Below are 25,046 nucleotides of genomic sequence, written 5' to 3' on the forward strand. Positions count from 1 at the left end.
AAATGGTGCTGCTATGAACATAGGGGTGCCTGGGGTGGGAATGGCTGGGGGGGGGGGGGGTGTCATTCGGGGGGAAAGGAGACATATGTAAAACTTTAGACAATAAATTTTTAAAAAACACGAATTCACATAATATTACTTCATTTATATAAAGTTCAAAAACACCATACACAAAAACAATCTCAAAATGGCTAAAGGTCTTAAATGTAAGACAGAAAACCATAAAAATCCTACAAGAATACATAGGCAACAAAATAGCATTCATATGTCATAGCAATATTTTACCAACACAGCTCCTAGGGCAATGGAGACTGAGGAGAAAACAAATGGGACTACATCAAAACAGCTTCTGCACAGCAAAAGAAACCACCAACAAGAGAGCCCACTGCATGGGAGAACATGTTTGCCAATGATATTTCAGATAAGGATTTAATCTCCAAAATTTAGAGAGAACTCATACAACTTAACAAAAGGAAGATAAAAAAATCCAATTAAAAAAATGGGCAAAGGACCTAAATAGATACTTTCGAAAGAAGTCATACAGAAAGCTAAGAGACATATGAAAACATGTTCAAAGTCACTAATCATCCGAGAGATGCAAATCAAAACAACGAGGTACCATTTCCCACCTGTCAGAATGGCTGTCATCAACAAATCTCTGTGGCAGGAAAAATGAAGGAATTCTTACCATTTCCAACAGCATGGATGGGCCTGGGAGCATTATGCTAAGTGAAATAAGCCAGTCAGAGAAAGATAAATATCACATGATCTCACTCATTTGTGGAATATAATGAACAACATAAACCGATGAACAAAAACAGTTCCAGAGACAGAAGCATCGATCAGACCATCAAACCTCAGAGGGAAGGTAGGGGAGGGGGGGGGGAAGGGAGAGATCAACCAAAGGACTTGCATGCACGTATATAAGCCTAACCAATGGACACAGACAACGGGGCGTGAGGCATGAGTGGGGGCGTGGGAGGGCAATGGGGGGATAAGGACACAAATGTAATACCTTAATCAATAAAGACATTTTTTTAAAAATCAACAAAAAGTTCTGGCAAAAATGTGGAGAAAAAGGAACCCTTGTGCACTGCTGGTGGAATGCAGACTGGTGCGGCCACTGTGGAAAACAGTATGGAGTTTCCTCAAAAAGTTAAAAATGGAACTCCCATTTGACCCAGTGATCCCATTTCTAAGACTATATCCCAAGAAACCAGAGACACCCATCAGAAAGGATATATGCACCCCTATGTTCATGGCAGCACAATTCACCATAGCTAAGATTTGGAAACGGCCTAAGTGCCCATCAGCAGGTGAGTGGATTATTAAAGAACTGTGGTACATCTATTCTACACAATGGAATGCTGCGCCGCTGTAAAAAAGGAGGAATCCTTACCATTGGCAACAGCAGGGATGGACCCAGAGAGCCTCATGCTGCACTTATACTTCTAACCTCACACATCGCTCTCCTGGATGTTAGACACGCACCCGCCTCCGAGGACGGACGGGAACTGGGCGCGGGCAGACTTCCGCTCTGTCCCAGAGCAGCCCTCCTCCCTGTTCGTGTTCGCCTGGTTTGTATTTGATATTATTCACAGCCAAGCCACGCGGGGTCTGTGGTTCCTCTTATTTTTTGTTTTGCAATAAATTGTCTGTGTAATTTTCTATCTAAGACTCATATGTGAACCCCATGGTAGAAGGTAAATCAAATCAGACACGGACTCCCCGGAGCCCCTCCCAGCCCGTAGGCCTGGGCCTCGCCGGGCAGTGCCTTCCCGCACCCCTCTGTCCCCCTTTCTCTGGTTATTCCCCTCTTCCGAGCCCTCCCAGGGGAGCTCTGAGGATGGTGGCGAAGGAGGGAAACTCTCGGAAGCCCCAGTCTTTCCTCGGGCGTTTCCGCGCTCTGGCGCCTGTCCTCCGAGTGGGAGGCCGCCCAGTCCCCAGCTGACCCCACCTCCACGACCGTCCCACTCCACCTGCCAGCGGGGGCTTCCCGTCCCCCTGCTGCCCACCTGCCCGCCCTCCTCTACCTGAAGCCCCAAGGCCGGCACAGTCCCACTCGCCTCGCCAGGCGCAGCGTGTCCCCAGGCCCAGGCCCCGTGCGCCTCGGATTCCCTCTGGGGATCCCCCACCATCGCCGTGACAACCGTGTGACCAATATCTCTGCCTTAAAGGTGGTGGGGAGGTGCCACCCCGCCAGATGGACGTAAACATCTTCCCAAGTATTAGTGTATCCTCTACACCAGCGTTTGCACTGTGCCACCGGGTTTTACAGCACGCAGTACCTGACTCCTGAGGGGCACTCACCTCTTTTCCCTCAGACCGCCGAACAGATGACAACAGCCAACACAGCAGCCGTCTGTGTGAATAAATACCATTTTTGGGTCATATCGGCAAAAAGAAAAGAAGTATTTTTGGCGTGCCTCCGAACGCCAGCCATCTGTGTGGCCCTGAGAGAAGCTGCTGAAGTCGCTGCTCTGCACCAGTGAGCTCACAGCACACACCGCCCCGGCCCGCCCTCCTTCCTCACCCCCTGCGTCCTGCCCTGCACACCCAGGCCCAGAGCGGGTGCTCCCCTCCTCCCATCTCCCCAGATGTGCAGCCTCCTGCTGCAGCACAGCTGGGCCCAGCAGGCACCCCTGGCGGGCCCCACAGACCATTCCGGGGGCTCGTGGGAGGGGCTGCGGTGTTCCCTGTGGTCCGGGGCAGGCATGTAGGAGAAGGGGCGAAACAGAGAAATCCGAACTTTCGTACGACTGGTTTAATTTTTCAGCAGGAAAAAAAAGAATAAAGTTACAAGAGTCTTTTAATATTTTCACAATGTTAAAACTAAAACCGAGCTCTAGGCTGTGTGTGTAAGTAAATCTAGAACACAAAAGGGTTAAATAAGATTTCTCTTTTAAAGATACAAGAATTTAAGCTTTCCTTACATTTAACAAACTTCACAGAACAGATACTGCGGGGAACAAGCCCCCCTCCCCCGCTCTGCCACCAGGAAGAGGGCCGAGCCCCATCGCTGCCTCGAGCAGCAGCCGGCGGGGCCTGGGGCGGAGCGTGGTGGGCGGAGGCGGGCCAGCTCACCGGGGCGGCCGGGTCTGGCCGGAGGGCCGTGGCTGACGACAGTGGTAAACGCGGGCAGACCCGGCCTGGGTCCTGAAGCGAGAATTAAGGCTGGAGATTCTGCAGCGGGTTCCTCTCTGGTGGGCAGGAGGGGTGGGGCAGAGCATGATTTCCTATTTCCTATTGTGGATTCTGGACCTAAGAACGGTTTCAGCTGCGGGAATTAATTTGCAGACAGAGTTGACGGGCTTGTGGTATAAAAGGGCAAGTCGCTGGGTTAAACTGCTCCAACAGCCGGGGGTGGACAGGCCCGAACGGCCGCTGCAGGGGCGCTCGGCTCTCTCCGCCTGGACGAGGGCTCTGGGCCCGCACGCCTGCTCCTGTCTGCCCTTCCCCCCGCCCGCCGGGAACTGATTCCTAACGTGAGCCAAGAGGCCCACCCCTTCCCCTCCCGCCCGAGCTGCTGCACTCCCGTCCGCCCCACCTGCTGAGCCGACGTCTCCTTCGGAGCCGGGCCACGGCCACGGCCACGAGCCAGTTGTACACAGCGCACCGCTGCCCCGCGCACGCCTGCCTCCCTCCCTGACAGGTGTGGCCGCTGTCGCTGGGCTGCAGGCTGCAGACGGGCGAGGCCATCCCCCTCGGCTCCTGCTGGAAGGGGCGGAACCGGGGCAGCCGCTTCCCAGGCTCCTGAGGGCTGGAAACGTCATTTAAAACACTCCCAACAGAGAACTGCGGCTGCGGAGGCTGCCGCGGACCCAGCCTCCCTGCGGTGCTGCCATCAGCGTGGGATCACCTGCCAGACCCTGGACTTGGCAAGTGGCAGCAGAGCCAGTGGGTCGGACGGCCGGGGGGCCGCCGGTGGCCTGGGTCCGGAGTAGAAAGGTGGTTCTCGTGGGTGGACTAGACTTGAGTGAAGCTAATTTTCAGAGTGAGGTTACTGTTTCTCTTCTCGCGCTGAGCTTTTCGTAACAAGTCAGGTAAAAACTGTTAAGATTTTTGTAAGAACCTGCTCCCCCACCCCCAGTGAGCTCTGTGGGGGTGTGAGGCCCTCACACAGCCGAGCCACGTGGCAAATCTCAGCAGCCTCCTGTGGCCAAGGCAGCGTGGCCACCAGGCAGCGTGCTGCTGGGACCAAGGATAAGTGAGGAGGTGAAAGGCCGGACACGAACCAGAGTTTGGCAGAGCCGTGTGCGCTGTGGGGACTGGAACACCAGCTTCTACTCCTCTACAAACTCAAGAGTCTCCGTCTGGAACCCTTTCCGCTTAAGGCTTTTTATAAGTTTGACTCCAGCAGTGACAGGTATGTGTTGTTTTAAATCCACTAGCCATGCTCAAAAAAAATATTCTTCATGTTTTAATTTTATACAATGGCTAGCAGGCACCTTAGTAACCAGCCAGAAATCAATTTCAACCACCATCAACCCCTAAACTACAGTACCAGGATGGCTGGCTAAGAAAGGAAACGGCCTGGCTGTGGTCTGACGCGTGCCCAGAAAGGTGTCTGGCTGACTCTGTCCTAAATAAGGCTAACATCAGTGAACTAAGAACAGCGTCACGTGCGGCCCTGGGCCCTCACGAGCAGCCCTCCCCAATGCGCTGGCAGGAGCGCCCCACTTTCCGGTCCAGCTTCACCATTTTCATGATGGCTTCCTCCCGGCCTCGGCCCATGTGGTCAAACGTACAGTCATGCTGCTCGGGGAGGCGATGTAACATGCAGAACACGTAACCTGCAGAAGCGGGAGAAGCAGAGAAAACAGAGGAGGGTTAGGGGGGCTGCCCAAGGCCCAGAGCCCAGCTCACGTCTGGAGGCACCTCAGTGGGCAGGCGGGCGGTCCGCAGAGGCTCCTGCTGCTGAGGAGTTATTCCAGGCCCGCCCTCCTCAGCGCATGTGATGTCCCCAGAGCCGAAGGGCATTTCCTGCCGCTCCTGCCTGGAGGGACCTGGAGGCAGAGCGGGAAGGCCTTTCCCTGGGAGAACGGGTTCTGAGCTCCTGCCCGCCGGAGGCCGGAGGCCGGAGGCCGGAGGCCGGAGCAGAGCCGCCAGCTCAGCGCTGTCCCTGCACCACCACCTGGACCAGCGTCTCCCAAAGGAGGACAGAGAGCAGACCAGTGATTATGTTAAATACATCCTACCTCCTGTACAGCTAGGGCGTGGGGATCGTGGCAGTGCTCAAACCATAAGCTGCACGTGAAGGGGGCTCTCAAAGGAAAATGCATTTCAAGCGCTGGAAAAGGTTTTACATAAAAACAGAGGACAAAGTGGCAACGCTGAGCCGCTTCACTCCAAGGAGCCTGATGCCTCTAAATGCACTTGGCAGGTGGGAGGCTGAGGCCTGCACCCAGGCTTGGTCTTCTCTGGAGCAGAGAGGTGCGAGGGAGAAGCTGGTGGAAAGGCGATGGGGGAGGGGCTGGTGCAGTCCCTCTGACGGAAATAATGAGAGGAGGCCCAGAGGACAGAGGGAACATTCCTGCCACAGAATGTGACCTGCTCCCTCTCGTCTGATCAACTTCCAGGAATGCTGGTCGGTATGTGGATGTGCGAGGCGCACAGACACCCGATGTCTCCCGAGCCCTCGCTCTGGGGGGAGGGGTGGTGCTGGGAATCGCCCTGCCGGTGCTGGCTGGCTCCCATCCAGCAGTGTGTCCCGCCACACCTCAGGGTCCATGGCCCAGGCCAGGTCCAGGCCAGCCTGTGGGGTATCTGCACCCACCCCTCAGCTCCTCTCCCTGGCCGGGAGCAGGCACCACAGCCTGCCACCCGGGGGCTCTCCGCACGCACTCCCGCCCCAAGCAGGACTCCGCCCGGACTTCTTGTCCCTGGCGGCCAGGGCAGCCACCCCGCGCAAACTGGGAGCCCTTCCGCTCCACACCCTCAAGTCTGTCCTTTCCAGAGACAAGGGGTAGAGGCAGTGATTTCGGAGGAACAGGTTGGAGCAGAGACTAAGTGGCCAGAATGGACGAAGATGTCGACAGCCTGAACTTTTAAACATAAGCTTCCCCCGGAGAACGTTCCTCAGCTGCCCTGAGCTCCCGCGGGCCTGGGGCGGGGCCGGGGCGGACCGAGCCCAGGCCATGCCCTGAGCGGGAACGCGCATCCTCGCCGCTCCCCGAAGAGCACGGCCACATGCTTCACTCTAACTGGGCCTGGGTTTAAGGAAAAGAACAGATGAAATTGTATCTCCTGAGAAGCTGAGCTCCCACTTGGTCCAAAGGCAGAGTGAAGATTAATGAGCTCACGTGTTCTATTTACTGATGAGTTCATTGCTCGAAGTTACTGAACACCAGCTGCCTTCCTCCTAAAGGATCTCCCAGCCCCACCTACCAGCCCGCAGTCTCTGTGCAGCACAGCCACCTGATGAGGGCAAGCTGCCAGGTCGGGCTTGGGGTGGGCACACCAGCGGTACGGTGGCAGCATTTCATTCCTAGCATCCCCTGCCCCTCCCGTCCCTGTAAGATATTGGGGTGATGCAGGAGAATGTCCCAGGACTTGTCTCTCCTGGTGAATGGTGCTCGTTGAATACAAGTAGCAGGAAATGGGTTGCCTGTGAATTCACGTGGACCTGGCTCAGGCTTACATCTCAAGGCGGACGGGGCGAGGGGAGATGCTCCAGGGTTGTCCTATCCACACACCCACAACTCTGCTTAGTGGCTCTGAGAGCCCCGGGTAACAACCACAGCAACTTCCATGTATTCTCGCTACCCACCCAAGGATCTCCATCCATCCCCAAACTCCTCATTTCTCTGCCAAGTTCTGCGAACCTCTATCAAAACACACCTGAGCACCTGGCATTTCATTCTGGAAGGTGAAAACCACCTACAGCAGCTGAGTTTGGGAGCGGTGCTGATAGCCTGTAACTCACTGGGCGGTTTTGGAAAGCTGACTTCCCACCTGGCCGTGCCGAGGTCATTAGATGCTCAGAGAAGCTCGGTTCCCGCTCCTGTCAGGATCACTCGTCAGGAGGGGGTGCAGGCGGGAACTGTCCCAAATGCTGCACAGGTGTTACCCATGGACAGCAGCCCACTGGACGTGCACTTCCGTGTCAGCAGTGGGATACAAGGAGGGTGGGGATGACTCGGGGACTGGGGTGGACCTTTATCCTCCTTTCCTGGTACCCAAGGATCTGTTTCCAGAAACCAGTGCAAGTGACATGGGCTTTCTAGGACTCTCTGGTGGAATCTGGAGACTGAGCTGGATTTGGGGAGAGGCCTGCCCCTAACTTCAGTGATGAGCAGTGAGAGCACAGGGGACTCCATCCTGGCCAGGCCATCCTCCTCCCCAGAAGCCGGGGGGCCTCCAGAGAAGGTCAGACAAGGTGTGTTCAGAGGCACAGAAACACAGGGGACCTGAACTGAGCAGCTGAGCTGTGGCCCAGGCTTTGGTGATATCACACAATTATTTTTCCCTAATTTTAAACAGTTATATATCACCTGGCTGGTGTGGCTCAGTGGTTGAGTGTCAACCTATGAACCAGGAGGTCACAGTTTAATTCCTGGTCAGGGGATGTGCAGGAGGATGATCAATAATTCTCTATCATCATTAATGTTTCTATCTCTCTCCCTCTCTGAAATCAATGAAAATATATTTAACAAAGAAAAGTTATATGTCAATGTCAAATTCACTTACTTGTTCACAAACACACAACCCATATAGATCACTCCCACTAGGGCCCCGTAGATCAGCTTCATGCACTTTTCAGAACAAGTTAGCACACTTTAGCTAGCAACAGCTGTGCTTTCGTTACCGTGCATGCTTTGGAGGGATTAGGAGAATAGGAGGAGGTGAGAAAAAGGATGCTGACCCCCCACAAGAGAGGAAAACGTTTTTGAAGATATGACCTGCCTGCTGACTGGGCCCACCTCAGCCCTTTCCGTGCTGTGCCGCGGGGCCCAGGGATGGAGCCAGGGACTGGCTGCGTGAAGCACTGGCCTGGGGGAGGCCACAGCGGAGCTCCCTCACGCCGCCAGGGGTGATCCTGGGAAATGGGCACCACACACTCAAGAAGCCGAGTGGGCAATGCTTTGCTCGCTGGCACTGGGAAGCAGTTTGGGATGAGCCCTTGACTAAACAGGGAGCGCAGGGGAGCAGGTCCCACCGCCCTGCACTCCAGGCCCCTCTCAGCCTGCCATGACCCGGCACCTGACCGGCCATCATGACATGGGGAGAGGGACTGGAGGCCAGACCACAGCAGTGCGCTGGTGAGCTGGGCTGGAATGCCTCCAGAAGGTCTCCGGCAGCTACACTCGCAGAACGAGAGAACTTCTTTAACTACATCGGCGGCAAAGGGGAGGGAGAGCATGCCTGTGTAGACAGCCATCATGGCTGAACCACGGGGCTCATCCCAGGGCCCTGCGCACACCTGTGGCTGTGGCAGCAAGAGGTGAGATCAGGAGCTTCCTGACTGTCACCATCAGACACACAGATGATGGCGTGAGGCATCAACCTGAGACCTGCCTGACCCTCTGTCCCAAAAGGTCCCAGTGAAAGAGAAGTGCAGACACCCTGACAGAGGCCTGGGGCTCGGTGGGAGGACAGGCATTTCAGCAGAGGGTGCTGATGGCAGAAGCAAGTGCTCCAGCCACGCCCCGCTGACGCAGACCTGGGCTGTGACCCTGAGCCGTATGCCACATAAACCTGATGCCGCCGCCAATGGGTGGCCCTGGGAACACATTCCAGCAGAGGGGAAACAGGCTCATTCTCCCAAGACTCGAAGTTCTGGCGTGCGGGTTCCTAAACACGCTCACTGATGGGAACCAAGCGTCTGACCTGACCCTGGAGCTTTCCAGGTGAACACCTGAAAGTCACACAACATTCTCCCCTCAAACACCTCACCTCTGCCGGCCAGGGAATTCTAAGATATGCACTGACGATCAGGAACAACGTGTACAAACGCTGCCATTAGGCAGAGAGAAAATACACCCAACACCTTGCTCTAAGTGCTTTCACAGTTGCTACGGTATTTCTGTTTCACTTGTTTACAAAAACCAACAGCCATGGCTGCCCAAGAGGAGCACCAAGACAGAGGCCTCGCCCAGGGCCTGTGCTCACCGCTCAGGTCTGGCAGGCGGGCCTACGGGAGCTGGGCCAGGCGGCAGCCCCATCGGCCAGCTCCCGGCCCTGCCTCCTGCTCCCTCACCCACAGGCTGGGGCAGTGCAGCCCTTACCTTCCCCCAAACCCTAAGGATTAAAAAGGGGTTAGAACTGTCGTTTTCTATGGAATTTCCTAAGGGAGACAGAGAAAGTGCTCCCAGAACTCACATTCAAATTCTAAGCCCTTGTCATTTTTATTCCATCCCTGCCAGACTGAAATGTTGCTTTTCAGCTTTGTCTTGGAATGAAAAGCGCAATTTAAAGCTGGCAGAACCGGGCAGCTCTGGATACTTCTGGGCTTTAATTACAGTTGTTTCCTTGAGCTTCCCTGCCTCCCCCCCCCCACCCCGCCCCCGCCACCCCTTAACTTGGAGGCCCCCATGTTAGTCAGGGCAGGGACCGGGCAGGCCTCGGCGCCAGGGATCGGTGTTTTTACTTCACTTGCAAGAAGTGTTTTACACTTTCTTGTTCATTTGAATTTCAGATTGTCAAAGGTTCAAGCAGAATCTAAAAATACCAACAGGCTGTGGGGACCCAGGCTCGGGAGCACCACCCTGGAGTGCAGCCGGAGCCGGCGGGCACATGCAGTCTGTGACGGACACGTGGGTCCGGGGTGCCAGCTGCAGGCGGAGTGAGGAGGAACATCCGAGGCTGCTCCAGCAGGTAGCGTGTGCTCCAGCAAGCAGAGCCTGCCCAGCCCTTCAGAAACTTCCTTCGAGACCTAGGTAAGGACCCCCAATCTCCACAGGTACCCTTTGCTATCTCAAGTGCCCATTTAAAAAATAAATGACAAAGACGCCTGACCCATGTGACTGAAATGACCAGGCAAGCTCATTAGAATAAAAGAATCACGTTTTCCAGCAAGTTCAGAGTTTCTTAAAGCTCAGGACACCTCACTGACTTCACAGCTCATGTGTAAGTGCTCACGGGGAACCGCAGGAGGTTACAGGAAAGCTTGCTGGAAAGCATTAGCCATTTATACTCCCACCAGCAGCAATCCCTGGATTACACCGCATCCACTGACCCAATGCCCAAGGCAGAATTGTAACACAAAAATGTGTTAAAAGATCTTAATGTGTTTTACTTCATCAGGCCCAGGCCCAGGCCCAGGCCAAGCCCCGCAGGTGTTTGGGGAATGGGCTGCCTCTCCTCTGCATTCTCCTCCTCTCCTGGCTCTGCAGGCGGGGCCAGCACCACGCTCCAGCCAACAGCCTGGTTCTAGGCTGCTGGGTTGGCTGACAGGGCCTGGCTGGGCTGGGAGAGGAGGCGGGCTACGGATGGGTCAGCTGCCCAGGGTGCCACAACCAAAGGCACAGTGAATTATCCAGGTGAGCATCGGTATGTCTGTCTTTCAAAGGAAAGGAGAAGAGCCACTCTACTTGACAATTTAATAAAAACCACTAATCCATACTGAAAACATCCTAAAACAGAAGCCCCGCCCCCACGATCAATTAAAATACCAGTCAGATACAAGCTACATGCTAGACCAGAGGCAGTGTGGTAGGAGCAGACACAGGAGCCTGTGCAGCTGTGCGCGCTGCGAGCTCAGTGAAGCTCTGACACCTTTTCTGAAAGTATAAAACCTCACCACTCTAGGTGTCCTCTACTGCAGTCTCCCAGACCGCCCCTTTCCTGCAGAAACTCTAATGCCCGCTTTCCTCTCCTCTGTGGGGAATGGGTGCCCTGACCCATCACCCAACCCCGCAGCCTCACTACCTGACATTCGGAGAACAAGTCTTCCCACCTCCACTGCCTGTAAGAGGACAAGCTCAGTTGTGTCACTGAGGTGGAAGTGGGGGTGAGGAGGGCCTGGTGGGGACGTGGGTGGGGAGGAGGGGTGCCTGCACCACAAAGGACTGCAACATCACTCTGACTGGTGAGAGCCCTCCTCTGAGCGGCTTTAAATGCTCCGTGCACAGGGAGAAGGAACTGGCTGCAGGCTCACATTATGCTAGGCTGTTTTATCTAGAGATGACACACATTTAAAACTAAGAGAAAAGAGCTCAAGGCAGTTTTTGCCGCTGGAATAATGACTTGGTCTTTCAAACATCATTTCATTTCAGTAGTGAAAGCAGGCGGCACTAGTCTCTTGGTACCTGGGGCAGTTTTTAGGATCTGGAAAGTCCTCCAAGGTGCATGTACTCCTGGCCTCCCACTGTGCCCAGGAGAATGGTGAGGTCCCGCAGAGAACTTGTTTTTGGGGTGACTTTCTCCTCTCAGTAGGCTCCTGAATTGTTTGGCTTCCCCTTCAGCATTTCCATATCCTTTGAAAGATTATCTTCTCTGTGCTCAAAGTCAATAATCATCCGAGAGATGCAAATCAAAAGAACAAAGAGGTACCATCTCACACCTATCAGAATGGCTATCATCAAATCAACAAGTGCTGGTGAGGATGTGGAGAAAAAGGAACCCTCCTTCCTGCACTGCTGGTGGAATGCAGACTGGTGCAGCCGCTGTGGAGAACAGTAGGGAGTTTCCTCAAAAAATAAAAAATGGAACTCCCATTTGACCCAGTGATCCCATTCCTAGGAATATATCCCAAGAAATCAGAAGAACCCATCAGAAAGGATATATGCACCCTACGTTCATAGATTTACAATTTACAATAGCTAAGATTTGGAAACAGCTTAAGTGCCCAAGTCCTCTCTGGGTAATCCAGGAGGCAGGCACATGGGCTTTGAGCCTGGAGTCCTGGAGTCCTGTTCAGTGGCACAGCTTTACCAGCTGTGTGGCTGCGGGTGAGCTATGACCTCTGAGAGCCTCAGTTGTGGTCCCTATAAAATGGGGCTGTTAGGAGCATCAAAGCAGCTGTTGCCCGGGAAGTCCCTGCACAAAGGAGGTTGCTGTTACTGGGTGGCTCTTCCGGCCCCTGTTATCCTGTCCCTTACGCAGTGTAACTAACACACTCCAAGGCTGGCGGCACCTCCTCCCCTCCTCTGCCCCCCCTTTACTTCTCAGTCTCAACTGGTTCCCTTCTCCTTTGAGAAGCCACTACTGACAAGGAGAATGAACAAGGAAATGTTCCTCTGGACGTGTGATACACAAGTTTCCACAAACCTCTGTACAGACTGTACATGCATGCTAAGTGACAAGCTCTGTAAAGATTTGTTGAAGATATGCAAATTTTAGAGAAACCTGATTTAAATATAGGAAGACTACACAAGCAGCCTGAAGAGCACTCAGTGGGTAGGGACACCATGAAAGGGACTCAAGAACTTTCCAAGGACAGCAGAGCGTGCTTCTTTGCTCGGGGGGGTTGTCCCACAGGCATGGCTGAGCATTCTGCAAGCCGCTTGCATAAGCAGGAGCAGAGCGCGTGCATTCCCGAGTTCAGCCACGGCTGGCGGGTGCTGAAGAGCCCCATGTCCGTTTGCCGGAGACTGTGGTGCTGGGATCTGCAGTGAAAGGATGAGCGGGAGGAAGCAATGGGTTTGCAATGTGGATACAGACTGTCCAGCACCACGTGCACTTGTCTGATGTGCTTCTTTTAAGAATGCAAAGTCCACATGCTTCTTGTTTTCACAATACCTCCAAAAGGTCATTCTAAGGACCTTGAGAGTGTAAGCAGAATGCTCTATTTCTTTTTTCTTTTCTTTTTTTTAAATATATTTTATTGATTTTCCACAGAGAGGAAGGAAGAGGGATAAAGAGCTAGAAACGTTGACGGGAGAGAAACATCGATCAGCTGCCTCCTGCACACCCCCTACTGGGGATGTGCCCGCAACCAATGTACATGCCCTTGACCGGAATCAAACCTGGGACCTTTCAGTCCGCAGACCAATGCTCTATCCACTGAGCCAAACCGGTTTCGGCAAGAATTCTCCATTTTCACAAAATGGGAGCTGTAGGGTCACAAGTCCCACGACAGCTGCGGTCCACTACTGTGTGTGGGAGGGGGAGGTCGGGAGGGGGTGGGGGAAAGAGCGAAGCTGGCTTCTGGATTCCCCATGATTAAAGTTAGTTTATTTAAACACATTTCCCCTTGGGGAAAGGGGCTTATTCAGTGACAGAAGACTGTATTAGCTGCAGACATCAGCTCAAATTTTAGGTCAGATTATGGACTATACAGTAGTTAAACCTCTCACTGAATGGACAGACTTCCTGTCTGGGGAGTCCGTGGGAGGGTGGGCTCAGATATGAAAACTTCAGTGGTTACTGTCTGGGTATAAAAACCACCAGGAATGGAGCCTGAGCTTTGCAATCCAATGAGCCGTTCAGCTCTCAGTGACAGCACCTGGAACGGCTGACTGCTCCCACGGGCCCTGTGACACGCGTGTCTTCCTTCTTCTCCGGTAGCTCATCTACTGCCCTTGGAACATTATAGGCCGATCCAGCGCTGCAGGCTCCTTTTGTCTCACCACATGCTCTCCCAAAGTTTAATGTCCTCACTATACAAGCTAACAACTGAAATTTCTCTCTACCCAGACCTCTCTTTGGATTTCCATGACTCTGTATGCAATTACCTACTTGGTATCTTGGATATCTGACTTAAGGCGTCCAAAATGGAACACTTGCTACTCCCTCTCCAGAAACCCGCTTCTCCTTCAGTATCCTCCGTTCTACGAGAACATGGCCACCATGCAATGCAAGCAATGGCTCGTGACACAAACCTGGAGTCTTCACTGGTTTCTTCATTATTACATTCAATTAAAAAGTTGTGTGGGATGCTATTTCCAAAAATCAAATCCATTCTCTTCTTTCTTTTTTTTAAAAAAATAAATCTTTACTGTTCAGATTACTACAATTGTTTCTCTTTTTCTCCCCCATAGCTCCCCTCCACTGGGTCCCCACCCCACCCTCTGCCCTTACCTCCCGACACACTGTCCTCATCCATAGGTGTACAATTTTTGTCCAGTCTCTTCCTGCATCCCCCACACTCCTTTCCCCAGAAAATTGTCAGTCCACTCTCTTTCTATGCCCCTAATTCTATTATAATATTCACTAGTCTGTTCTGTTCATCAGACTTTTTATTGACTTGATTTTTAGATTCACTTGTTGATAGATATGTATTTGTTTTTACCTTTATCATCTTCTTCCTCTTCTTAAAGATACCTTTCAGTATTTCATATAATTCTGGTTTGGTGGTGATGAACTCCGTTAGCTTTTTCTGATCTGTGAAGCTCTTTAGCTGACCTTCAATTCTAAATGATAGCTTTGCTGGGTAGAGTAATCTTGGTTGTAGGTTCTCGCTATTCATCACTTTGAATATTTCTTGTCACTCCCTTCTGGCCTACATAGTTTCTATTGAGAAATCAGCTGACAATTGCATGGGTGCTCCCTTGTAGGTAACTGTTTTTCTTTGGCTGCTTTTAATATTCTTTGTCTTTTGCTCTTGGCATTTTAATTATGATGTGTCTTGGTGTGGTCCTCTTTGGATTCCTTTTGTTTGGGGTTCTCTGTGCTTCCTGGACTTGTAAGTCTATTTCTTTCACCAGGTGGGGGAAGTTTTCTGTCATTATTTCTTCAAATAGGTTTTCAGTATCTTGCTCTCTCTCTTCTTCTGGCACCCCCATAATTTGGATGTTGGTACACTTGAAATTGTCCCAGGGGCTCTTTATACTATCTTCATATTTTTGGATTCTTTTTGTTTTTTTCTTGTTGGGTGTTTTTTGCTTCTTTGTATTTCAAATCTTTGACTTGATTCTTGGGATCCTCTAGTCTGCTGTTGGATCTCTGTACATTATTTTTTATTTCAGTTACTGTCTACTTAATTTCTAGTTGGCCCTTTTTCATATCCTTGAGGGTCTCACTAAAAGTTATTTGCCTTTTCTAGAAAATTCTTATAATCGTGGTTTTGAACTCTATATCCAGTAGTTTGCTTTCCTCCATTTCTTTCATTTGTGACCTATTTCTTTGTCTCCGCCTTTTGGCTGCTTCCCTGGGTTGATAAAGTGGCTTTGTGTGCTAGGTGTCCTATAGGGCCCAGTGTCTCAGCCTCCCCAGTAACCTAAGGTGGACACTCTTGGTGCACCCCTTTGTGGGCTGTGTGCACAGTCTTGTAGTTAAGCCTTGATTATTGTTGTTATTGCTGGGAGGAATTGACCTCCAGGCAAATTGGCTGTGAGGATCAGCTGTGTCTATGCTGGGAGAACTTCTGTGCTGGAGACACGCTTATGGGGCAAGAGTTGCTTCAATGGGGCTTTGGTGCTCACTGAGTTTGTCCCCTGAGTGTGTCTCTTATGGATCTGAAGAGTTGTAATCTGGATGGTCTTACTCTGACCACTGGGTACACTGGCTCTTGGATCTCCAAGGAGGTGCTAATTTAGCCTCTGCCTGAGGCCACCCAGCAGGAGCTACGGAGAGACCTGTAGATTCCTCTTTTTTGTTTGGACTTTGGAAGTACCCAGATGATGCCAAGCTGTGAAGCAATGCAAGCTTCTGTGGGGCCTTGAGCCTTCTTTTGGATGTTTTGGGTCTCTCTGACTCAGCTGCAGTTTGTTATTAAGTTTAGATTTCAAAGGACCAGGACATTCATATTCAAAAGCCTCTGTGCACAGCTTGGATGGAGTAGAATCTCAGGGTGGAGTAAACAGCAATGGCTTCCTGTCAGCCCTGCTCTAAGAGGCCTCCGGCTCTCAGTGTCCCATGGTAATCACTGCAAGCACCTCTGAGAGAAAGCCGCCTTCGAGTTCCACCCACTACCAGACAGTCCAGTTTCTTCCTGTATGCGTCTGGGTCCCCAGTCTCTCGCCTGGAACTGGAGTTCAGAGCAGTCAGGAGCTTGTGTCTCCCTCCCGATTGAAAAAGCCAGGCACGTATTCAGTTACCAGCCCGCTCCATGCGCGCACCTCCGTACCTCTGCACTTTACTTCCGCAGCTCCTCTGAGTCTCAGTGTGCTTTTCTCTTTCTTTCTAGTTGTAGAATTTCCACTCAACCAGCTTTCCTGTGGTTCTAGGTGATGTCTGTTTGGTCTTTTAGCTGAGGTTTTTAAGTTGTGCGAGGCAGCAAGTTTAGGTGTTTACCTATGCCCCCATCTTGGTTTCTCCCATTCTCTTCTTTCTTCTCTACTATCATCATCTGGTCAAAGCCCCCTATAATCTCTGGCTGAGGCTGCTGCACAAGCCTCCGATAGGTTGTTGCCCCAGTGAAATTCATCCTCTTCACAGCAGCAAAGTGATTCTGTCCACCCCTATTTATGATTGGTGACTCATATTTTAAACCCTTTAACTGCTTCCTGAGAATTAGGATGTCACCATCTCAGTATCCTCGTTTCTGCTGCCTCTTTCACTCCCCTTGTGCCATTCACTTTCTAGTAAACTCTATGCTCTAGACACACTCACTAGCTAATTAAGGTCTTGCTTCTTCAGGCCTGTTTCAACGGCTCTTCCTCAAGAAGCCTTCCTAGACCCTCAGAGAAGGCTAGGACCCCATTATATACTTGGACTTTTCCTTCAGTCAGTCACAATTATAATCGTAAGGTCATCTGTATAATTTTTTTCATTTAACGTGTTTCTCTGATTTGACTTCATGAAAACAAGAACCATGCTTCTGTGATTTATCACACATCCCCCATGTCTAGAACAATGTGCAGCTCACTCAAAACACTTTGGCTGAGTGAATGAGTGAGAGGTTAGTTACAATAGACTGTGTTCTCTGAAGCTCAGGGGACAAGTGAAAGCCAGTTAAGAGCTCAAGTGGCCAAACCCAATATCCTCATCCTGCCCCAGCAGCATGTTCCCTCTTTGCTGAAGCACTTCCCTCTCTTGCCTTCAGGATGATCACGCTCCTCGATTTTCCTTCCACTTGGATGGGTGTTGCTCCTTGGAATTCTTGATTGGCTTCTCTTTTAAAACCACCACCGAATGTGACCTTTGTGTATCTTCTCCTTTTATATTCCCTCCTTTACGTAATCTCGCCCAGACTCAGGGATTGAAATAGAATCTAAATGTTGATGTCTCTTGAATTTGTTTCCATCCCTAAATACTTCCCCTAAACTCCAAACTGCTATATCCAACTGCCTACATGACAAGCACCTCCAACTAGATGGCTACTAGGAATCTAGACATGCCAGGACAGAACCCCCAATCCTGACTCCTGTATCGGCTCATCTTCTCATCGCTCCTGCCTCAGTAAAGCACACCACACCCACACAGGCCAGGCCACACCCAGGACTTGTTCTTGGTTCCTCACTTTCCCTCACTCCTCTCATTCTTTAGTAATCTTGTTGCTGTCCCTCTAAGTGATGTCCTGAATCTGCCCTGCTTCTCTCCAACATCTGTGGCAGGATCAGTGCAACATGCTGATGGAACGGGAAGAAAGGCAGCAGGCTGGGCATGACATGACGAGGCCACACCTCTCCCGGAGCCTACAATGAGTCCTCCTGTTTTTGCCTCTGTTACCCTCCAAGGCTTCTCCTTCACAGCAGTTAGAGGGATTTCTTTTTTTTTCTTCTTTGTGTTTTTTTTTAGGGTAATGACCTGTAATGTGCTTTTTAATATTTGTTAATTAATTCCTCTAAGACAGAGCACTAAGTTAAGTATACAATTTTACCTATATGTTCCCAAAAATTCTAGTTTAGCACTTCTTAGTTGGGATTCAGGAATCTGTATTTTAACAACTCCATCAGGTGATTCTCATCATGAGAGAAGTTTAGGAAACACTGACCTAGAGGATATTATGCTGAGTAAAATAAGTCAGATAAAGAAAGACAAATGCCAGATGATTTCACTTATATGGGGTTTAAACAAAAAACAAACAAACAAACAAACAAACAAGCAGAACAGAAACAGACTCATAGATGCAGAGTACATTTTGATGGTTGCCAGATGGTGAGAGGTTAGGAGACGCAAAAAAGATGAAGAACTTCAGAAATAAAAAGTAGTAGTTATAGAACAGTCATGGAGATGTAAAGAACAGCACAGAGAATATAGTTAATCTATATATATCTATATATATAAAAGGATAATTTGCTAAGTGTCTGATTGTCTGACTGGTCATTATGATGTGCACTGACCACCAGGGGGAAGACGCTCAATGTAGGAGCTGCCATGACGTGCAAGTACCTGCGCTGACAAGCCAACACTCGGCTTCCCCGCCACCACCAGGGAGCAACACCCCACCAAATCACAGTCAATGCTGCGAAGACCCCAGGGTGTAAAATGCTGCCTACAGTCCAGCCCAGCCAGAAATGGTCACTGTGGGCTCCAGGTAATGATGTCATGTAGCAACACCTGACTTCCTCTCCCTAGCAAATGGCCTCCTTGGAGTTTCTTCAGCCCAGGAACACAACTTGCTTGATAGCCAGGTGAAAACATTTTGCACTGTAACCAAATTTTGTGAAGCGTTTTCTCAGGCATCATCTCATTTGATCCTCACAGAAGTCCTGAGGTAAATAGGAGACTTGGTGGAATCCTATTTTCTTTTCATTAGCCAGAAAATAGAGATTTAGTAAGTTGACCTGACTGAAAAGAAGTAAGAAATGGTGGACCTTGAAAATGACTTCAGGTTTTTTTACTGCACACAATATAGTCAAACACTGCTGTAGTTAAATATTTCACCCTTTGTTCTCCCTATGTGATCTACAATAATAGTCTGCTTCATGCCGAAACTGATTTGGCTCAGTGGATAGAGCATCAGCCTACAGACTGAAAGGTCCCGGGTTGATTCCAATCAAGGGCATGTACCTTGGTTGTGGGCACATCCCCATTGGGGGATGTACAGGAGACAGCTGATCGATGTTTCTCTCTCATTGATGTTTCTAACTATCTCTCTCCCTTCCTCTCTGTAAAAAAAAAAAAAAAAAATCAATAAAATATATATATTTTTTAAAAATAGTCTGCTTCATGTTGATATTTACTGCTGTGTTGCTGACAATTACCTGAAAGAAAAATTGGGGCGCTTCATTTGGGCTGAAAAAGTTTAGCTAAATCAGAAAGCAAGTCTAATTAAGCAAGTTTATTCTATACATATAAAGGGCTAAGTTGACTCACATGTGCAGTACATATAAAGCTCTTGCTAGTGCCAATCACACATGTTTTGATTTGTCATTGTTGATTGTGAATTTGGTTGGAACTTCTATTATAGAGAAAGGGTGAATAGCGATATTAAAATATTTCTTCTAAAAATAAATTAGCTTGACTGGTGTGGTGCAGTGGATGAGTGTTGAACTATGAGCCAGGAATTCATAGGTCAATTCTGGGTCAGGGCACATGCCTGGTTGTGGGCTTGATCCCCAGAGTGGGACATGCAGCCTATCAATGACTCCTTCTGATTGATGGGAGAGATGTTTCTGTCTCTCCCTCTCCCTTCCTCTCTGAAATCAATAAAAATATACTTTAAAATTTAATTAACTAGTTAATTTAATTTTTTAAAAAGGATATTAATACAAACCTTAAATTTGTAAATCTGGAACATTTCCCCTTCCTGAGTCAATCTGTAACACTGTAGTGCACAGCTCTAGAGAATACGTGTCATCCTGTGTATTAATCACAAGAGTGCACAAACTCCATCGTGTACTGACTCACAGCTTCCATCTCCCAGGGGTTTCTGGGCTGCATGGCTAGAGGCCTGAGGCTGCACAGGAGGTGTCCTTATAATCCAGTGAAAAAAAGCCTGCTCAGCTCCTCTAGAAACAATTGGGCCACGGCTAGACTCAGCCTCCTTAATCCATGGGAAATGTCTTCAATAGCTATTGCCTTCCACTCCCGTGTTATGGTTTAACAACAACCCATCTTCTGTATCAAAGCAGTACCTTGATTGATACTTAACAGCAAAATTTGGAGGAGAGCATCTAGCACCTGTCTAGAACACTTCCCCAGCTCCCCTGCAGCCTGAGTACTCTTCAGGAGACTCATCAGAATAAATGAAGCAGGCCCGGCTGGCTGCTGCTGAAGAGCCATCAGATGGAATTCTACACAGACCTCCAGTGTCATTTGTCTCTCAGTTATCCACTCAGGCACTGCACATTTTAGCATATACAACAGTTGGTGAGAACCCATGATCATGTATGAGGAGGTATAAGCAAAGAGGGGCACTCCTTGCCATCTCCTCTTTCCAGCTATGTCCAGGCACTGTGTTGGAGCAGAGGATAAAATAGTACAGATGGTTCTACCTCACAACCACACAGGCAACAACAGAGAAAGAGAACAGCCTTTAACTCTCCGGAGGGAAGAGGCATCCTCCTAAGGTCACACCACCCTTGAGTAAATTGCAGTGTGCTTCCCATTCCTACCACACCTCTATTTCTGCCCTCCTCACATCTCCTGAATTTCTAGTCCTTTACTTAGTTTCCTTCCTTTTTCTCTCCAATAACACCCCCCCCCCCACCTTTGTTTCCCAAGGTGGCTCAGTAGCTATGGTTGCCGTACCTCCTGACCTGACAGAGCAGGGTGTTTCCTGGACAGCAGATCCAGGGCAGGCCAAGTCTGCTGATGCTCCTAAGAATCCACACCAAGCAGTTTCTATGTGTGCACCTCTCATCCATCTGCAGAGTCCACAGGAGATGATGCATTTCCTACTGAGTTCTGCCTCACCCTGATAGTGGGAATAATATCTGTACAAATAAGGAGATGTGGAAAAGGGGGTAATTCCCTCCAGAAGCTAGCCGATCCAAGTATTATAGGCACTTCTCCAATGAATTACAGGGCTAACTCACACACCTTTTTCAGGTTTTGGCCTCCTAACTTTGTTCCAATATTTCATGGTCAGCTTTGACCACCCAAATCTGCAGTGGGACAGCTCCTCTTCCCAATAGCTAGGAGAGACCATCGCTCAGTACTTCCCCCACCTATTCAGCCCTTGTTTGAATATTTATGTCTCATGCCCTTTGTGGGTCCTTCCCAGAGGCATGACTTTCAGTCTTAAGAAGTGAGTCTCACACAGTGCCTAGTGACATCAGGCACTGTGTGAGAGTCAACAACCCACAAACACTTGCTGTTCTAGGGCTCCAGTTTGTGGGCAGATGTACTGAGCTCTGAGATGGGCTTCTCCACATCTGCCTTCCAAGAGACAGCAACACACTCAATTCAATTCTCTTTTTTTGTACAGAAGCACAATTATCAACCAACACTGGAGAGCTTGTGTTGCTATTTGTCACAGCTGTATTCAGGCTCATTGCCAGGAAGAAGATAGTAAAGCTAGAGGCCAGGCTTTTCTTACAGTTCGCTCTCCAGGGCCCAACAGGTAAGGAGTAAGGCCTACAATGTGATCTTATCAGAACCTTGGTCTGCTTAGGTAAAAGCACTTTTCAGAAGCAGAAACAAACTTCATTCATACTGATGTCTTCAGAGGGAAATGCTATAGAAATATCATCTAATATATAAAGAATTCAGGCTCCGGTGTTGGGCTGTCAGTCCAGCAAAGGAAAGAAGCTATCAGGCTCAAGAATCAAAAGTATTTACTGGTCATCTGCACACTATTTACAGACTCTAGTTCTGGGGCCAGGAGGAGGAGAAGGGGAAAAAGAAGTCACTAGCTCCTGCCTTTAAAGACAGCTGGAGATGAACAGAGAGGAAAACAGCTGAAGGACATAAGCAGCAAAGCAAGAAATCAACTGCAAATAAAATCAATACAATCCAGCTATGTGTAATAAATTGGGGGCACTGAGGAGAGGTCAACAGCATAAGGTATCCAGAAGGAGATAAGTTTTCAAGGAAAATGAGGACATGAATTAGCACTCAGGAGCAAATGGAATGTCAATAAGAATTAACTGTGGCTCATATTACCAGGTGCAGTGGGAGACAAAACGTGGCAACTAGCCCTGTCCTGCAGAAGCACCTATCTAAATGGAGGGACAAGTGACATACGGAACATAATGGAGCAATGCACTGGGATGATATTAAGACGGGTTCTGGTGAATCACACAGTAGGTCATAATGTTCAATAAAAAGCATCTCTGAAATGTGGGGTACTTAAGGCCTAGGCTAAGATCTATATGGCTGTAAATGTAGACATCTCATGCTACAGTCATCTCCTCACTGTTGAGGGCATCCCACAGGACATAAAAAATGGAGGGATTCTGGGAGTTGGACAGACCTGGGTTCAAATGCCGGGAACTCCCTTAATTACTTAACTTCAAAGCTTGAGTGTTCACCTCTGTAAAAATGGAATGCCATTTGTCCAATGATACTTTTATGAGGATCAAATGATCTAACACAGTTCAGGCATCCAGTATATAACAAGTGCTCAATAAAGCTATTCTTTTTCCTTCGCCCAGAAGATCACAATGGCGATGTGATAGGGTTCACTAATTTGTTCAAATGCTTACTAGCACCACTACATGCCAGGAACTGAAGTAGGAACTGGGAGCCACTAAGAAAATTACATGGTCCCTCCTCCTTTTAGGGAGGACAGACATGTAGACAGACAATTGCAATATGTTATGAGAAGTATAGCAACAGAGGCCAACCATGATCTCCTCAGAAGAGAAGACTTGAGCAGTCTCAGAAGGACATTAACAAGGGAAGGGTTTTGGTAAAAATGAAAAATAAAATAAAAAGATCCCCAGATTTTGTGAGGGCCTCTTTTGAGGAAAGCTGTGGAGACAAACACTGAGGCCAGTCCGGCATTTCTGTGCCCCAGCTTGTCCTTGATGCCCCCACACCAGTTCTTTATCTCTGTGAATGACCTTGCCACAGCAGTAACGAGGGTGCTGGAAGCCAAAGCCACTGCATTCAAGTATCAGAAGAGCAGAGTGAGGAGCAGTGAGGATGGGTTATTCAAGAAAACTCGTTTTAGTTCAATGGAAGAAGCAAGCACCTGGCCAGTCTAAGCTGCCTGGCAACAAGACCTGCCACAATTCCTATAGGCCAGGGATGTACACAGTGTCTGGATTAACAGCCAGGACACTACTGATGTGTTTCTGCTGCATCAGTTCAGGAGGCTGGATGGGCACCAGATAAGTCACTCAAGTGCTTAGATTTTACGTCAGAGAGTGACAGGTTGCCAGGCGTGAATGGAGATTAATGTGGTTTCTTTCACACAATAGATCTATGACCTCCAAAGAGCCCATCTTCTTCATGTGCCAGACAAATCATAGGTTTTATTTATACAAATACACCCATCCCAAAGTTAAGTATTTAAGTAAACCACACATTTCAAATAATTTTGATTAGACCAAGCAAGCAAGGCTACCCAATCTGATAGTATATATAAGGATGGGGCAAAAGTGGTTTTATAATTGTTCATATGGAAAATAATATAATAATAAATAATACAATAATAAACTGTGTTTTGCATATTCATAACTGTAAACCTACTTTACCTCTCTCTCTGTATATCTTGTCTGACTTTTCTCCCCTCTACCAATAAAAATTCAGGGCAGATAAAAGTATGTAATCCTATATAATAAAAGGCCAGGGACCATAAGCATAACGACCAAATGACTACTGGACCAGTTGCCATGAGGTGTATTGACCACCTCTTGGTCCTCCCCCCACCTCTCCCATCCACCCACCCCTGCCCGCAGGCGAATGGAGCACCATGGAGAAGCAGGTGGGTGGCAGTAGAGTGGGACTAGGAACTGGCAAGCAGATGGAATGGCTGACCGCTTGTTCCTTTCCTCCAGCCTGCAGGCTCCGATGGATCATTGATGGTGAACAGTGAACCAGGGTGGGTGGCGGGAGGACCGGGCTGGCTGCCAGGCTGTTGGGATCCCCAGCTTACTCTTGGCTGCTCAGGGGCTCAGGAAAGTGGGAAAGTGGGCCGGGTGACTTCACCTCCATGTGCATGTGCCAGCTGGTCGCTGATGGAACGCGCTGCCCATTCGGGGCCATTCACGCAGGCACTGCCGCCGCCGCCGCCATTGCTGCCACTGCCACTGCTGCTCGGGCTTGCAGCAATGATGGAAGCTGCAGGCTGCGCCCACGACCTACCTGCCCCAGCAGCGGAGGCAGGGCTCAGCCTGGGGACTGGCAAATGGGCAGAAGATGGCACTGATCGTAGGCTAAGCCTAGGGACCGTACCTGCATGATTTCATGTGCTGGGCCTCTAGTCTATATAATAAAAGCCTAAGCAACTGTTACGGTGAAATGACCAGAACAGCGGGTTGCTATGATGTGCACTGACCACCAGGGGTCAGACACTCAACATAGGCGCTGCCCCCTGGTAGTCAGTGGACTCCCACAGGAGGAGCACTGCTCGGACAGAAGTTGGGCTCATGGCTGGAGAGCACGCAGTGGCAGCCTGCCTCTTTGGCAGTGCTGAGAAGCAGTGAGCCCAAGTAGGCAGGGAGCAGCAAGTAGGCAGGCGGTAAGGAGTAAGGGGTCCTGGACTGTGAGAGAGATCAGGCCGGGCTGAGGGACACCCCCCCTCCCATTCACAAATTTCGTACACTGGGCCTACAGTATGTGTGTATATGTGTGTGTGTGTGTGTGTGTGTGTGTGTGTGTATGTGTGTGTGCGCGCGCGCGCGCGCCTAAGCAACCATTTGACTCTTCGACCAGTAGCTATGACACACACTGACCACCAGGGGGCAGATGCTAAATACACAGGCATAGAAACGTGGAACAGACTGATGAATCTCAGAGAGAAGAGGGAGCAGGGAAGAGATTAACCAAAGATCTTATATGCATACTAGAGGCCCAGTGCATGGATTTGTGTACTGGTGGTGTCCCTTGGCCTGGCCTGTGGGGATCGGGCCGAAACTGGCAGTCTGACATCCCCCGAGGGCACAGGCCAGGGGAAGGGACCCCACTGGCGCACAAATCCATGTACCGGGCCTCTAGTAATAAACAATGCTAAGGTTCGCTCTCTGGATCTTATTTCTTCAGCCAAATATTTAATTGGAAAACCCTCAGGTTGCACTTGTTCCTTGGCTTCAAAAATTTGCCTGGAGACATTCTCCCGCTCACCTGCTTGGGCTTGCCTTCAAATACTACTGCAAAAGGATTTTTCCCTAAAGATAACCAGCAGGCTCATTAGAATACTACATCCCTGCCTTCCAAATTTTTTTTAT

General features: G+C 49.7%; 1 protein-coding gene across 3 annotated transcripts in view; it reads right to left on the reverse strand.

Annotated features, from left to right (window-relative positions):
• Positions 1-2,749: 2,749 nt before the first annotated feature.
• Positions 2,750-25,046, reverse strand: part of ZFAND3 (zinc finger AN1-type containing 3) — a 246,361-nt gene continuing 224,064 nt past the window's right edge. For all 3 annotated transcript variants that reach the window (XM_036414405.2, XM_036414404.2, XM_036414406.2), the window contains one exon: positions 2,750-4,793. In XM_036414405.2, coding sequence (XP_036270298.1) covers positions 4,639-4,793 — 155 coding nt within the window. In that variant the 3' untranslated portion in view covers positions 2,750-4,638. The remainder of the gene's footprint in view (positions 4,794-25,046) is intronic.

Source organism: Pipistrellus kuhlii, unplaced genomic scaffold, assembly GCF_014108245.1.
Source record: "Pipistrellus kuhlii isolate mPipKuh1 unplaced genomic scaffold, mPipKuh1.p scaffold_m20_p_5, whole genome shotgun sequence".
Classification (NCBI taxonomy): domain Eukaryota; kingdom Metazoa; phylum Chordata; class Mammalia; order Chiroptera; family Vespertilionidae; genus Pipistrellus; species Pipistrellus kuhlii.